General features: G+C 33.1%; 1 protein-coding gene across 1 annotated transcript in view; it reads right to left on the bottom strand.

The window, feature by feature from the left end:
- SYT1 (synaptotagmin 1) overlaps positions 1 to 13425 on the bottom strand; it is a 479939-nt gene that overhangs the window by 176793 nt on the left and 289721 nt on the right. Inside the window, exon 5 of the mRNA XM_039838907.1 lies at positions 1125 to 1307. Coding sequence (XP_039694841.1) covers positions 1125 to 1290 — 166 coding nt within the window. The 5' untranslated portion in view covers positions 1291 to 1307. The remainder of the gene's footprint in view (positions 1 to 1124; positions 1308 to 13425) is intronic.

Below are 13425 nucleotides of genomic sequence, written 5' to 3'. Positions count from 1 at the left end.
TTCAATACAATAAAAGAAAAACAAAAGTTTAAGATCCTGGGACATTCCTGCTCAATCCCTCCAAAGGCATTTTATTTTATTTAGTAAAATCCAAGTTCCTTAGAACAATCCACAGTGCTCCACATGATATGGCCTCTGCTACAATCCACATCCATCTTCTGCCCCTTTCCACCATGTCATTTTACTCACAGCGCATGGGGATCCTTGCTGTTCCAGGAAGATTTTTGCCTACGGGCCTTTGTCTGCATTTCCCAGGTTTCTATAAATTCCTTCCCAACTTCTTCCAGGTTTACTTACAAAGAAAACCAATTCTCATCATCCTAAATTATAACCTTTCACTCTCTATCTTCTTTCCTATCTCACTTACTCTCCTTTAGTTTTTCTTATATCATTTATCACTATATGATGTACCATTCATATTTGCCTCTTTGTGATTACTTCTTCCTACTACTAGAATATAAGTTTTGTGAGGGCCTAACCTATTTTTCCAGAAACTAGAAAAGTGTTTAGTACATAGTAATCGTTCAAATCTGAAGGAAAAAAAAACCAAACAAAACCAACCTGTAGTTTAAAATTTAAATTAAATGCCACTAATTGGACTTAGTGCTATATTCATACAAATAAACTTAGGTACAAATTGTTTTTTATTTCCTGCTGACAACAAAGAAAAAAATTGAAAACTGTGCAAAATATTTTGAAATAGTAACAAATGAATAAAAGAAAATAAAACTTGCAATTGGGAACATGCATTTTAGCTATTGCTTAAGAATAATTTTTACAATAAAAATTTCATAAATACAAATCTAAAATATAGCACAATCCATAAACATTAATATCCTTGACAGAAACACACTGAAGACAATAAAAAAAAATGAGGCCCCTTACATTAGACACAGGATACAGGTTTTTTTGTAAACTGGATTTTCATTAATAAAATGTATTTAAGGACTTAATAAGAATACTTCATTTCCAAGAATATTTCATTTTATTATTGGAATACTACCATTCCAATAATAAAAAATCAAATGTATGTTTATAGTTTGTTAAGAGGAATTCTACTTTCTAACCAATGGCTGAGATGATTTTCAACCATTTATTTTTACTCAATAATATTTAGTACTCACATGGAATTTTATGTAACTCATTCATGAACTTCTCCTTCAGCTTAGAAAAGGCATCTTCCTTTCCTTCTCCAGGACTGGCTGGCTCTGTGGCATTATTTGGTAGAACAGTCGCAACGGTGGTGACTGGCGGGGCTGCCAGGGCCTCATGATGACTCTCGCTCACCATTTTAGGTTCAGGTGAAACTGAGGGGAGGGAAGCAAAAAAGAATAATTCAAAATGGCTTAACTGATCCTACATCAAAGTTATACCAAAGATGAAAAAAAAAAATACATCAGAGGGTGCACCTGCTCACTGGGTAAATAGTCTCTCACCAGCATATTACTTTATGTTGGTTCATGAAATATTTACGGAACTTTAGTGGAGATTCTTCCCTCGAAGGTAACCCCAGACATAGTTCCTGAAACATTCTCTCTCAACAATACTATGTAAACTGTCAAATCTATTAGCTATTTATATAGGCAATTGTTTTCTGTGTAGATTTAATTTTGTAATTTACATTTGTATGAAACTATTGCTGACAACATACATGCTCTAAACTGACAACATTTTGTATTTACTAAGAGGAAAAGAGAGATCAAATATTTATATTGGAAATGTTGATAAATGATAGCATACATTTAAAATGTTAGTGAATTTTAAAATGGTTATAAAGAATACTGTTACAGCATTGATACTGTAAGATATTGTAAATATTACTTGGAAATTAGTTCTTGAATCTCATTTACTGATGATACGTTTTCCTCCCAGTCATTTTTTTGACATTTACTGTAAACAATACCCTGCTCAATAATTTATTTGTCTTGCTGAGTGAATTTTTGAAGCCACTCTACATGTGGCATGATTGAAATATATATACCAAGTCATTGATAATGAAACATGACTTGTCTAATTAGTTTAGCTTATTTAGTTTGAATATAGTGTTGAATTATTTTATTAATTAAATCATTTTAAATGTTTATCTCCAAAATATTTAAAACCAATCCTTAAGCTTATGAAAAAAATCTTAGCTTTGAATACAGAATACATTAGTTCTAGTCCTATTCACTAGCTAAATGAATTCTGACAAGGCATTTGGACTCAATTTATCTGCCTTTTGAAATATGAAGAACTGAAACATGCCTTGCCTAGATTTTTCTTAGTACATGTGGAGTGCTCTATAGATGTAAGTGAGTTATTCTAAAGGGATATGATTGAAGTCATATTCTCCAATCTAAACTTATTCTGGACTTTAATAATTTTGTTCTGTGACAAGATTTCAGGCTGCGTGGGTGAGAGAGTGAACAAGATTTGGGGCAGACATAGATAAATACACATAGGACTGGACATAAGTGACTTCACAGTCTCAGCAGGGAAGGTAATGGAACCATAGAGTTCTTTTGGTTTGCGAGGAAATGGAGATAACCAGCAAGTCAATAAAGGATTTTTATAGGATTCAAGCCTTTTGTGAATTAATTATACATTACTTATCTGTTTAGTAGAAGTGCAATTGAAAGAAGAAGAATCTCATGTATGGGATTATTATTAAAACCTAAATAAAAATCCAGAGTTTTTGAATCTTCTGGAGGAGATAATGGCTGAGGCTAATATACATACACAGTCAATTTTTATTTTATAATGGTTCTCTTTTTTAAGCTTTTAATTTTCTGCAAGTAGTTACCGATATTATCCTAAAGGGTAGAATCAGACAGATGTGGGTTCAGATTGTCACTGTTCTTCAGTTTCTTCATTTGCAAAATGAGAATAATCATACAAAATACATTGGGCTTTAATGAACATGAAATGAGATAATCTATGCAAAGAATTTGGCACAATGTCAGTTTGTAAGTTTGTTCCATCTATTGATTAATCAATCAACCAATTAATCCCTCCCTTCCTCTCTCCCTAATGGTAATTGGCAGCCCACAATTTTCCAGATAGTAGAACATTTTTATTTTTTTTCCAGTTTAGGTCACTTTCCAGAAGCTTTTTCTGATTTTCTGATTCTGTTTAGCTTAGGATCTTGTCTCCCTGCAAAAATGTGAAGCACCATTAGCATGGTCAGCATTACTTATGTGAAACTATTGATATCGATGATACCTTAACTTTTATATTTCATGTGAGTCAACAAGACTAAAATTACACGTGCAAAACCATACATATGTATAAAATATTAGTATGTATGTATTCTAAAAATGAATTTGTTCCTCTATTGTAAGAATCGCCAGATATGATAGGCATTATTACTTATCTCCACAGGACAGTTGAAGGTATTTGAGGAATTATGTTTTACTGTGAGATTTAAAGGAAATTTAAAGGTAATGTTTTAGATACAAGTAGCTAAATACAACAGAGCCATCATTAAATTAAAGGCATGCTGTCTGTGTTTCAGCTCAATTTTTCTCATGTTCTGGAAGTGGGATATTGTTGCTGGTCATCCTGACTGATAGCTGCCACCTCCAGTGGCTACACAGTTGTTTGCAGCTTTTGTGTTCAGAGAGGATTGGGTCCTTTGCCACCTGGGTTGTTAAATATTTTCACATTATATCAGCGTTATTATGGAATAGAAAACATTTCTACATTTAAGTCAAATTATCTTAAAGACTATAGAAAAAATAAGACTTTTGTTAGAGTCAACATTTAGTAAATGCACTTGCAGTTTATTCAGTATTTCTTTTTTTAAAGAAAGCAAAAAATGTTTTACAATATCCCCAGTCTTTTCAGACATAAAGTATGCTTGGAAGGTGTTTCATCAAAAAAGGTAAAAGTTGTAAGTTTTCAACTCTTATTAGCTAATGATATTATCCCTATCATTTCTGATTTTTTTTAAAAAATCAAGAAAAGATTGTAAGAAATAGACATGCTCTTTCTACTTAATGTTTACCACCTGGAAGTTTTAAAAAAGTCTTTCATAAAATATAAAAATATAATAGGCAATTAAGGATCTAATATACTGACAAAGACTAATCTATTGTTTAATATTTCATTTTTATTCATATTTTGAGAAATAATATTGATTGTAAACAGCAAAACTAAGAATAGTTACATGGCTCTTAAAAACTATTTGTGGAATAAGATGCTTATCAAGAAGGATCATTTGTAGATGGAAAAACTAGCTAATTATTCAGGCCTGATTAAGGTGATGACTTTATATTCTCTTATGCACTTCAGTGCACGTGGCATTGTTTGCTTATTCAGAAAAAAAATTTTATATTCTACACATCTTGAAAAAATAACAGTGGACAGTTATTGAGTACCTATGAAGTGGTTTAGATAGATAAAATCATATAGTTCTCATACTACTTCTTTGAGATAAGGATAATTATCACCCATTTTACAGGCGAGGAAACTAAGACATACAGAGGTTATGCAATTTGTTCAAAGTCGTATGGTAAAAATTAGAGCCTATGCATTTTAGCCACTGTAGAATAAGGGGTTGCACACTGAGATAAGCATCTAACAAAATTGTTTTTTTTTTTTTAAAGGGTGTTTAACTACAACCTGAAAACTTCAGTTGCTACTTTAAAGAAGTACTTTTTACGTTGTGCTGCATTGTAACACTCTCTCCAGCTGCATGTTACATACAGAACAAAAGTTTCACATAAAAACACTTGCCCTTATTATGTGTGAATTATTCTGATATATTCAGTTTTACTCTTTTTCACTAAAAATTATAGCTGTATCTCCAAACTAATTGTGTACATTAGTTTCACAATCTACTACTAATTTGAGACTGGTGGTTTGGAAAGCTACTATAATAAGGGATATGCTAAGATACTGTACTACTAAATGGGGCTAATAAAAACTAAAGATGTCATTTATTAAGAACCTACTATCTGCCAAATGCTATCATTGATATTTAAGTATAATATTCTCAGTTCTCATTACAAACCTGGAAAGTGACTTGGTTTTATTTTGCAGAAATGAACTGGGATATGGAGAGGTTAAGTGATTTGTCCTACATAGATTTTTTTTAGCCTGATTCTGCTAGCCTACTCTAATAACATTTAAGTATTATTAAACAATTAAATCAGTACCGAGAAGGTAGTTATGATTTTCTTTTGAATTGGTTTACCAGTAAATGGAAAACACAAGTCATCTTACTAATAGGAAACAGTTTAATTTTAGAGTATAGTCATTTAGCTTGTTAAAGTGGGATTTAAAATCCTGGAACATGACAAGAAAAATACTATTGAATAAAAAGTAAATTCCCTTTTAGAAGAAAGTTCAGTATAAAAAATATGAGCAAACGATTCTCAAAGAAAGAAAGAAAATCTCTCTTGACTGCCCGCCCCCCGCCCCCGCCAAGTGTTTCATGTCACAAATAGTCAAAGAAATGGACGTTAAAGTAACAATGAAATAATATAAATTTGTAAATGTGTCTAAATGTAGATATGAAGTTCAGGGTAGAAAAAACTGAGGAACTGGGAAATATAGATTAGAACAATATTTTATAGAGGCCAGAGTAACGGAATATATCAAAAGCTGTAGAAGCACTCATTCTTTTTATAGAAATTCACAGGAGAAAATTAACCTTAGGTCTACAATTTGATACAAGAATGTTAAAGTAACTTATTGATTAGAAGACCAGAAACTACCTAATAAAGAGACTTCTTAAATTGTGGTAATCCATAAAATGATGTTATGAAAATTATCTTAAAGATAAATATTTACAAACCTGGAAATATAGTAGAGTGTTAGATGAAAAATAAAATATATTAAACATAATGTATATCCAAATTCTCTAAAGTCTTTTGTATAAAGAGGTTAGAAAGATACATTTAAAAATGTTAACCTAGTCGTAGAATTTTCACTTTCCCCCATACGTATACTTGTTAGTATATTATAAACCTGGGATATTTTAAATTACACAAAGAGAAAAACCTTTAAAACTATTTTGCTCTTGAGAAAACTGGATCTCGCAGATAATTTCTTTATGCCAGATTAAAAAAATACTTAAAATGTAATGTAGAAAGCTAAATAGCAAGAAAGATTTAGCTACATATTTAGTAAATGTAATATGCAAAATGGTCACTAATTAAAATACAAAGTAGAAAAAATTTTAAGGTATTTTAAAGGTAAACACTTTATGGTATAAAATGAGGAAAGTCAGGATTTTTGTTGCTGTGACAACTTCCTTCTGTCTTTTATATTTATTCTACTTAGTAAGACTTTAATTATGTCTATTTCCAGGTCTACAAATTGATAAAGATTTGTCAGATTACACAGTGAAATAGTCTACCATACTGCATAAACCTAATGATTTCCGGAGAAAGCACCATTTCCATCTTGATTTAAGTCCTGTATTTTGTAATAAAAGCATGCAAAATTAAAGAGCAAACAGGAGAAGATCAAAGAAATATTGAAAAATTTATTATTAAAAAAGTATTCTAATGCAGAAATGCCCCAAACTGAAAGTAACTCTTGGAGTAATTATTATAGAGTCTAGGAGATAGCACAAAATATGCTACAATGCATTTTTGAGGTGAAGGGCAGAATGTAGCAATATTATTTCATCAGCATTTCTTTTGATCATCTGTTGGTGTAGGTGGAAACCATAAGACATGATGTGCATCCCTCCCTTCTTTTCAGGACTGAGGTCCTCAATTTCAGGGAGTGCCGCCTGTTGACAACTCAGAGCTGAGGGGATCTCTCCTAAAGAATCATCCTTGGCTAAAGGGGACTGCCTTGCCCAGGGTTTAGCTCGCTTCCCCAGGGACATCCCACATTCAATGACCATTGGATGCTGGTATAAAGGCCAGGCCTCCTGTCTCAGTTTGGTTCATTTCCGATGACTTTGTTGAATTGGCATTCCCCAGTAAGCTATGTCTGACTCAGAGCAGCTTCCCAGGGAATCCGACATATAACACCTACTCTGAAAGTCTCTTGGAAAGAAAATAAGCCACCATCAAAAGTTTTATTCAAATTCTTTCCAAACCCAAGGATCCCTAGGCAGTAAGTGAAACGTAGCAGCATTATCAAAATCTTCCACAAGTTTGTAGATGTTCGAATGTCAGGCTCGAGGTGTGTTTTCTCTCCAGTTTAGATATATTTTCTTGAAAGAAGTAGGAGGGAAGCCAGAGATTATATGGTCCCTGTCATGGTGAAAAAGAGCTGACTTCTGGCGATAGTGCCAATAAAATGGTTAGAGATGAAAGGGTGTTTTTCAGACCCTGGAGCAACTGGAAGCTCAGTAGGCATCATACTTTCATAAAACTGTAAAACATACAGCCTCTTGGGGTTTTTTCTTTCCTCTTAAAAAAAAAAGTAGATCTAGGTACTTCCAGATTTGTTCTATTTATCTAGTCACAAAAGTCTCCAAAGAGGTGTAGGGAGAATTTTGCTTAGGGGTATGGTTCTCATGCAGTGTCTCTCATAAACGCCTGTGCAAATCGCATACTAATGGGCCTGCTTAGCTTTAAGAATCAACATTCCTCCCCAATCCTACAAATACCACATTGTAAACATTGCAGAGGTGTATACATTATTATGTTGAGGTGTCTTTGGAAGAATGTGATGAGGAAGGAAATATTGGGTACTCACCAGCTGCATTTTCTAAGTATTATCTATGTATGAATGTTTGATTTACATACAAAAAGCTGTACATACTTAATATATGCAACTTGATGAAATAAGTATATACCCATGAAACCATCAGCACAATCTCCAGTTTGTGGCTCTCTAGAAAGTGATATAGGTGTTCTCCCCTTTAAACCCATCTCTCTGCAGTCTCTCGCAGCCACATTCGTTTTCCTCTTCCCATCTTTCTCCCCTCTCACTTTTTCTCTCTGTTCTCTGATCAAAATCCTCCTGCTCTTGTCATCTCTGTCTTTACTTTCTTAGTTTTTTCTTCTTCCAAAGTGGAGAACAGTATTCATTTACAGTTAGGTCTCATTTATCATGTACTAGATACCTGATGCATGTTAAGTGTGTTTACTGAGCCCTGTGCTTTGCATAGAATCAGAGAAGAAGAGAATAAGATGCCCATTCATACCATCAAGGCAGCTGATGAGTTTCTCCTGGCTGCCTCTTCCAGCCATTATGGAAACTCAAATATGCCCCACGATAGCATCTGCTGACATTAATAGTGGTAAATTAAAATTCACAGTTATCTTCTTGACAAAGTTAGACACCTGGGAACACAACTCTGATTGCCAGGAAGCCGATGGGAAAGCATGAAAAAGAAGTAGCAAATAGGACCAGGAAATAAGAAATTTGCATTAAAAAAGAATAAGTAGAGAGAGGTACAGATGCAAGGCATTCAAAACAACAGAGTAGCTTAAAAGGCAAACATAGTAAAAATCAGAGAGGAAACTTAAAATGGCAAGCTACTCCTAGTTGGGGTAGGAAAACTTTGACTTATCAACGTCTCAGTTTTCATATTTTTAATGTGAATTATTTCCTGTCCTTTTTTCTTATGCTCTGGTGTTCATCTCCATCCATCCCTTTCTCTCCAAGACAAGCAAAACAAGTTTCTCAAGAATCATCTCCTTAAAGGTAGAAGTGCACTGGTTCTAACAAGTGTTCAGTTATTTTCCCTTCTTACCTTAATTTTCATTGTTTAAAAAAAGAATAATATCCAATGTCAAAAAGTATCATTCCTACTAAAGTTTATTTTTAAGCTGGCCCAACTTGTTCAAAATCCTTATATCTTTTTTTTTATTTTTTATTTTTTAAACTTCGTTTTTTTCCCTGAAGAGACCTAACTCGATCCTGCAAGTAGTGGGTGTGAGATATACTTGAGACATAAACCCCAGTGCTTGCCTATTCACAGCTTCTTTTCAGTGAAACTGGCTTGCTCACAGGCTATAACGATGAGAAAGAGTCCACGTAGATAGATTTCATGACCACTTTGTACAGCCATAGTCGCAGCGGATTTAAGGAGGGATGAGTACCTAATTCAATGACAGCTCGTTTAGGTGCTAGCCTGAGGCCAATGACACTGTTTGGCATAGAAAGGTGAGTGAGGCCGATAAGATTCTGTCCTTCAGGAATTTAAGCTATGGAATACTCTGAAGAAACTGAGGCATAGAGAAGAAACATGCTCATTGTCACAGTGTTAATAAGCGACGGAGCCAGGATTCTAAACACGGCTGATCTCAGGGCTCACATCTGTGACCACTGCATGATGCCATCCCTCCACTTGTCCTGTTGCCTTTGGTTTTCAGCTTTGAGTTGCAATATGGAGTATCCTGCAAATACTAATATTGATAGTAATCTGAGTAACTACATGGTAATCAAGAAAGCATAATGAGAAGTAAAACCTACTATGTAGGTTCACTGAGTTTGGTAGTTTCTGGAAAATTCGAATTTATAGCCAGTGATGATGAATTCTATTACTAAGTCTGTTCTGCATTTGTAACTAGATGTATGTGGAAGAGTAACAGAACTGATGATACAGAGTGATGTGGGGCGTCTATTGTGTAGGCTTAGAAAAATGCCATGGAGACTGATAGTTGAGTGATTAAACATTCAACTGAAGACTTATTATTTTTTTACAATACATTATTTTCCCATATTTTTACATCTCTGAAATGGAGATTTGCCCTATAATCTATGGCATTTTACTATCACTGCCTACCAGGCCTGAGCATACTCAATCTGCTTGTTGTTCCCATTGACACTCCAGTCAACAAATCATTTAAAGACCATTTGAGGAAGGGATCTAAGTCCTGGTTGTGGCCTGAAGCTTTCTACTGTGAGCATATACAGTTGAAAGCAGCAAAATGAGAGTCACGTTGTTTGAAAGATTTCAGAAGCAGTAGTGGAGCAGCATTTAAATAATGCTTTATCTACAGTCTTGATGGCATGAAGGAAAATAAATGATGTGTAAAAAAAGACGAATATTATCAACTCTGAGTTGAGAACAGATTTAGAAATTGTAATTAATTAACAAATCTATTTTGCTTTTATGTTTCTCTTTCTGTACAAGAGTGACAAAAATAAAATGTCTGAATAGGTTTGAATGGTCTTTCAATAAGTACAAAATAAAAATTCAAGTGATATGAAACAATTTTTGATATAGTTTAATTTGCAGCATTTTTTCTTAGTAGTATATAAAATAATGTGCAACTTGTAATCAATAGTTTCTTAGAGTACACAAAACAGATTTCTTAAAGAATAAAGAGAAAACATGAGCATTGTTTATAAATATTGTTATAAAGTAATAAATGTGACAAAAATTTAAACAAATTGATTCTTTAATTCCCAGAAATTAATCACCACAATTATATCTGGCAATTGTAGTCAAAATAAATTTCAGAAGAAATAGCTAAAATTAAAATGAATCCATGAACCAAATAAAAACTATTAGTTGCTACCTCATTTCCCCCCTCAGACCTATGCTATAGAAAATAAAAAAATGGAAACAAGCCAAATTCAAGTCAAAACCTAAGTACTGAATTATTGTAATAATAATGCAGATATTCAAGAGGTCTTACACAAAATTGAAAACATACAGCAAGAAAACAAATCTTAAAAATTATGATATTAGAGCTGCTTTTAAAAGCATTTAATAATTCATAAATCTAATTCTTCTGAAAATACATTTATTATAAGCTCATTTTTCTATTTATGAAATATTTTATCATGGCAGTTTCACAAATTGTTGTTAATTTTGAAAGTACAATTCAATGAAGAACCTTTATGGCTTTAAAAGGTCTCCTAAAATTTTAGTAAGAATGGCAGGGTCATGATAAAAAAAAGATATCAAAATAACCTTTTCAAATGAATTATAAAGACTTTCAGTGTATTTTGCAATGTTTTAGAAATGGTACAGTAAGAGTCAATTTCTCTTTTTTTATTTTTTGATAGAAAAAGTGAACACAAAAACACAGAGATGGAATTGAAATCTTGCACGGATCAATCTAACAAGTTTCCAGTAACAATACTCATTGTATACATATTAGGTGAAGTAACTTCTTTTTAACTTCTGTATAGTATGGTGAAACTAGACACTTTTGGCAGTTATTAAAGAGATACAGCTTAGCTGGATGGTGCCAATTGACTCTGAAAATGTTTTCTATAAAAGCAACAGACAAAAATTTGAAATTCTCATTTTCCATTTCTTTGCTGAAACTCAGCTCTGAATTCTTGCTGTTTCTGAGCTGTAGACACCTGAGAAAAAATTTAAGCTGGAAATTCAAAGCCCTCTTATCAAACTGTATTCAAACTGTCATTGTTTTGTCACGCAGAGAAGCAAATCTTTTAAATCGATCTATACACAGTCTGATCATGGTAAATATGATGAAAAATTCTGCAGTCTACATTAGAAATAGTATATTAATAAATAAAAATAGTTAACGTTTAATAAACCCATACTATTAGGCAGACATTTTTATAAGAGCTTTAAACATACAAGCTCACTTAATGCTCACAAAATAAACCCCATGAGTCAGGCAATACTATTATCTCTCTATTATAGATGAGAAAACTTGCCAAAGGTTGCAGAGCTTGTAAGTGCTGGAGTGAGTATTTGAGATGAAACAGGCTAGCTCCAGGGCCCATGGAGTTCTGCCTTACTATTAAATGAATAGACAAATGTTGAACGAATGAATCAATTGTGTGCCTACAAAGTGTCCAATATGATACTAGGTGCTTTGGATAAATTTCAAGTCATTTATTCACCATCTGTATGTATGCGGATGCATACAGATGGTTAAAATCTAGTGTGATGTATGCTTTAGTAAAAATGATCATGGGCCACTGTACTGATTATAACACACTGTAGAAAACCATTGAGATTTAAAATATCTGAATATAATGGGGCCCGAGGACTAAGTTTATATGATAAATATATCAGATAGGAAATAGAAAAAGTGGCGATTTGGCTTATTCTTCTTGAAATCTACCTTTCATTGCGTGCTAAAGAATTAATCTGGGGACATCAGACGTAAATGAACAATATCTACAACTTACAAAATAATAATAAATTAAATTACATTTCAGTTGCTTATCTAATAGCTATTCCTTCCTTTTGATTTAAGAAAAATCTATTTCTTTCAGGTAACTACTGTTCCTTATTCCCTACTCATATATAAATCTTATTAGTCTATATTTTAATCATGATAATCTCATTCTTTTTGCCAGTGGTTGGTTCAGGCGAAGACATATGGTTCAATTTGGGCCTGTGATATAAGAGAGAGTCTGCTGGGTAATTTCTGGGAAAGGTTTTCTAACTCTTAAAATATGCAGAGAAAATAATGTCTCTTCTGCTGGTGGTGGTTGTGTTCGCATGTCCTACCTGGAACTGCTTGTAGTCATGGTGTGATCATGAGAGAAGCTAGTGAAAGAGAAGGCTGATATTTGATGAATAGCAGCTGATAGGTTGAAGTTACATCACACTCATGAGGGTATCGAGCTGCTGTATTAACCAACACTAGGAAGACCATTCTCGCAATGGGAAATAATACATTTTTCTTATGGTTTAATCCATTCTGTGTTGCATTTGATGTTTGAAGCCAAAAGCTATCCTATGCAAATATTTCATAATCCGATTTCCACAGTAACAAAAATAAAATTTATTTTCTCTATAGGCTCATTTTTTACTATGCTATGCCTACTTGGTTTCTTGCTAATACCCTTTATCTGTGGGTGCCTCTAATCCCTAGTTTTTAATCTTCAATAAATCTAAGAGACACTCAGTACATATTCTCCTACTCAGAACAGAGTTGTATATTCTTTACATCCTATAAATTATGGTGAAGATCATTACCCCTTATCCTATGGTACTAGATATATATAAATTGAATTGATTCGAAAATTGGTTTTGTGATTTTATCTTTCATCAAAGATCTGAAAGGTTTGGGTAAGGTTTCAATTTTGTACTTTGTATTCAAAAGCCCATCATTGATCAAAGTGCATGAGTGAGAGAAAAATGTAAAACTACGTAGGCATTGATCCACATGGAGCACTTTAGAAGTAAATCAGGCAAGTCAAAGAATTGGAAATAATATTTGAAAAGCAGGCATCTTATTATGTCTGTTATGTGGCATAATCTCCAAGTGTTTCTTTGTGAGTTCCTTTTCTTTTGCTTTTCCTTTGCTTTTTCCTCTTTCTAAGGAACAGCTTATTTTCTACCCCTCCAACTCTATCTTTGATAAAGTTAGGGGCATATCTATAAAAAATTTTTGTCTTTTCTCTTGACAAACCCAGATCATACACTTCAAGAAAGTGAGCTTAAAGACAGATTTCCTATAAAATATCATTGAGTCACTATCTCACATTTAGGCATTACTGTGAAAAATATTTCTCTGATAAAAATTATTATTTGTGGCTTTGTAAAAGCTTTTATTTTGGCCAACAATTGGACTTACTGCCATTTCT

Source organism: Pteropus medius, unplaced genomic scaffold (assembly GCF_902729225.1).
Source record: "Pteropus medius unplaced genomic scaffold, Ma_sr-lr_union100, whole genome shotgun sequence".
In the NCBI taxonomy this organism is placed as follows: Eukaryota; Metazoa; Chordata; class Mammalia; order Chiroptera; family Pteropodidae; genus Pteropus; species Pteropus medius.
This window is presented reverse-complemented; position numbering and strand designations above follow the sequence as displayed.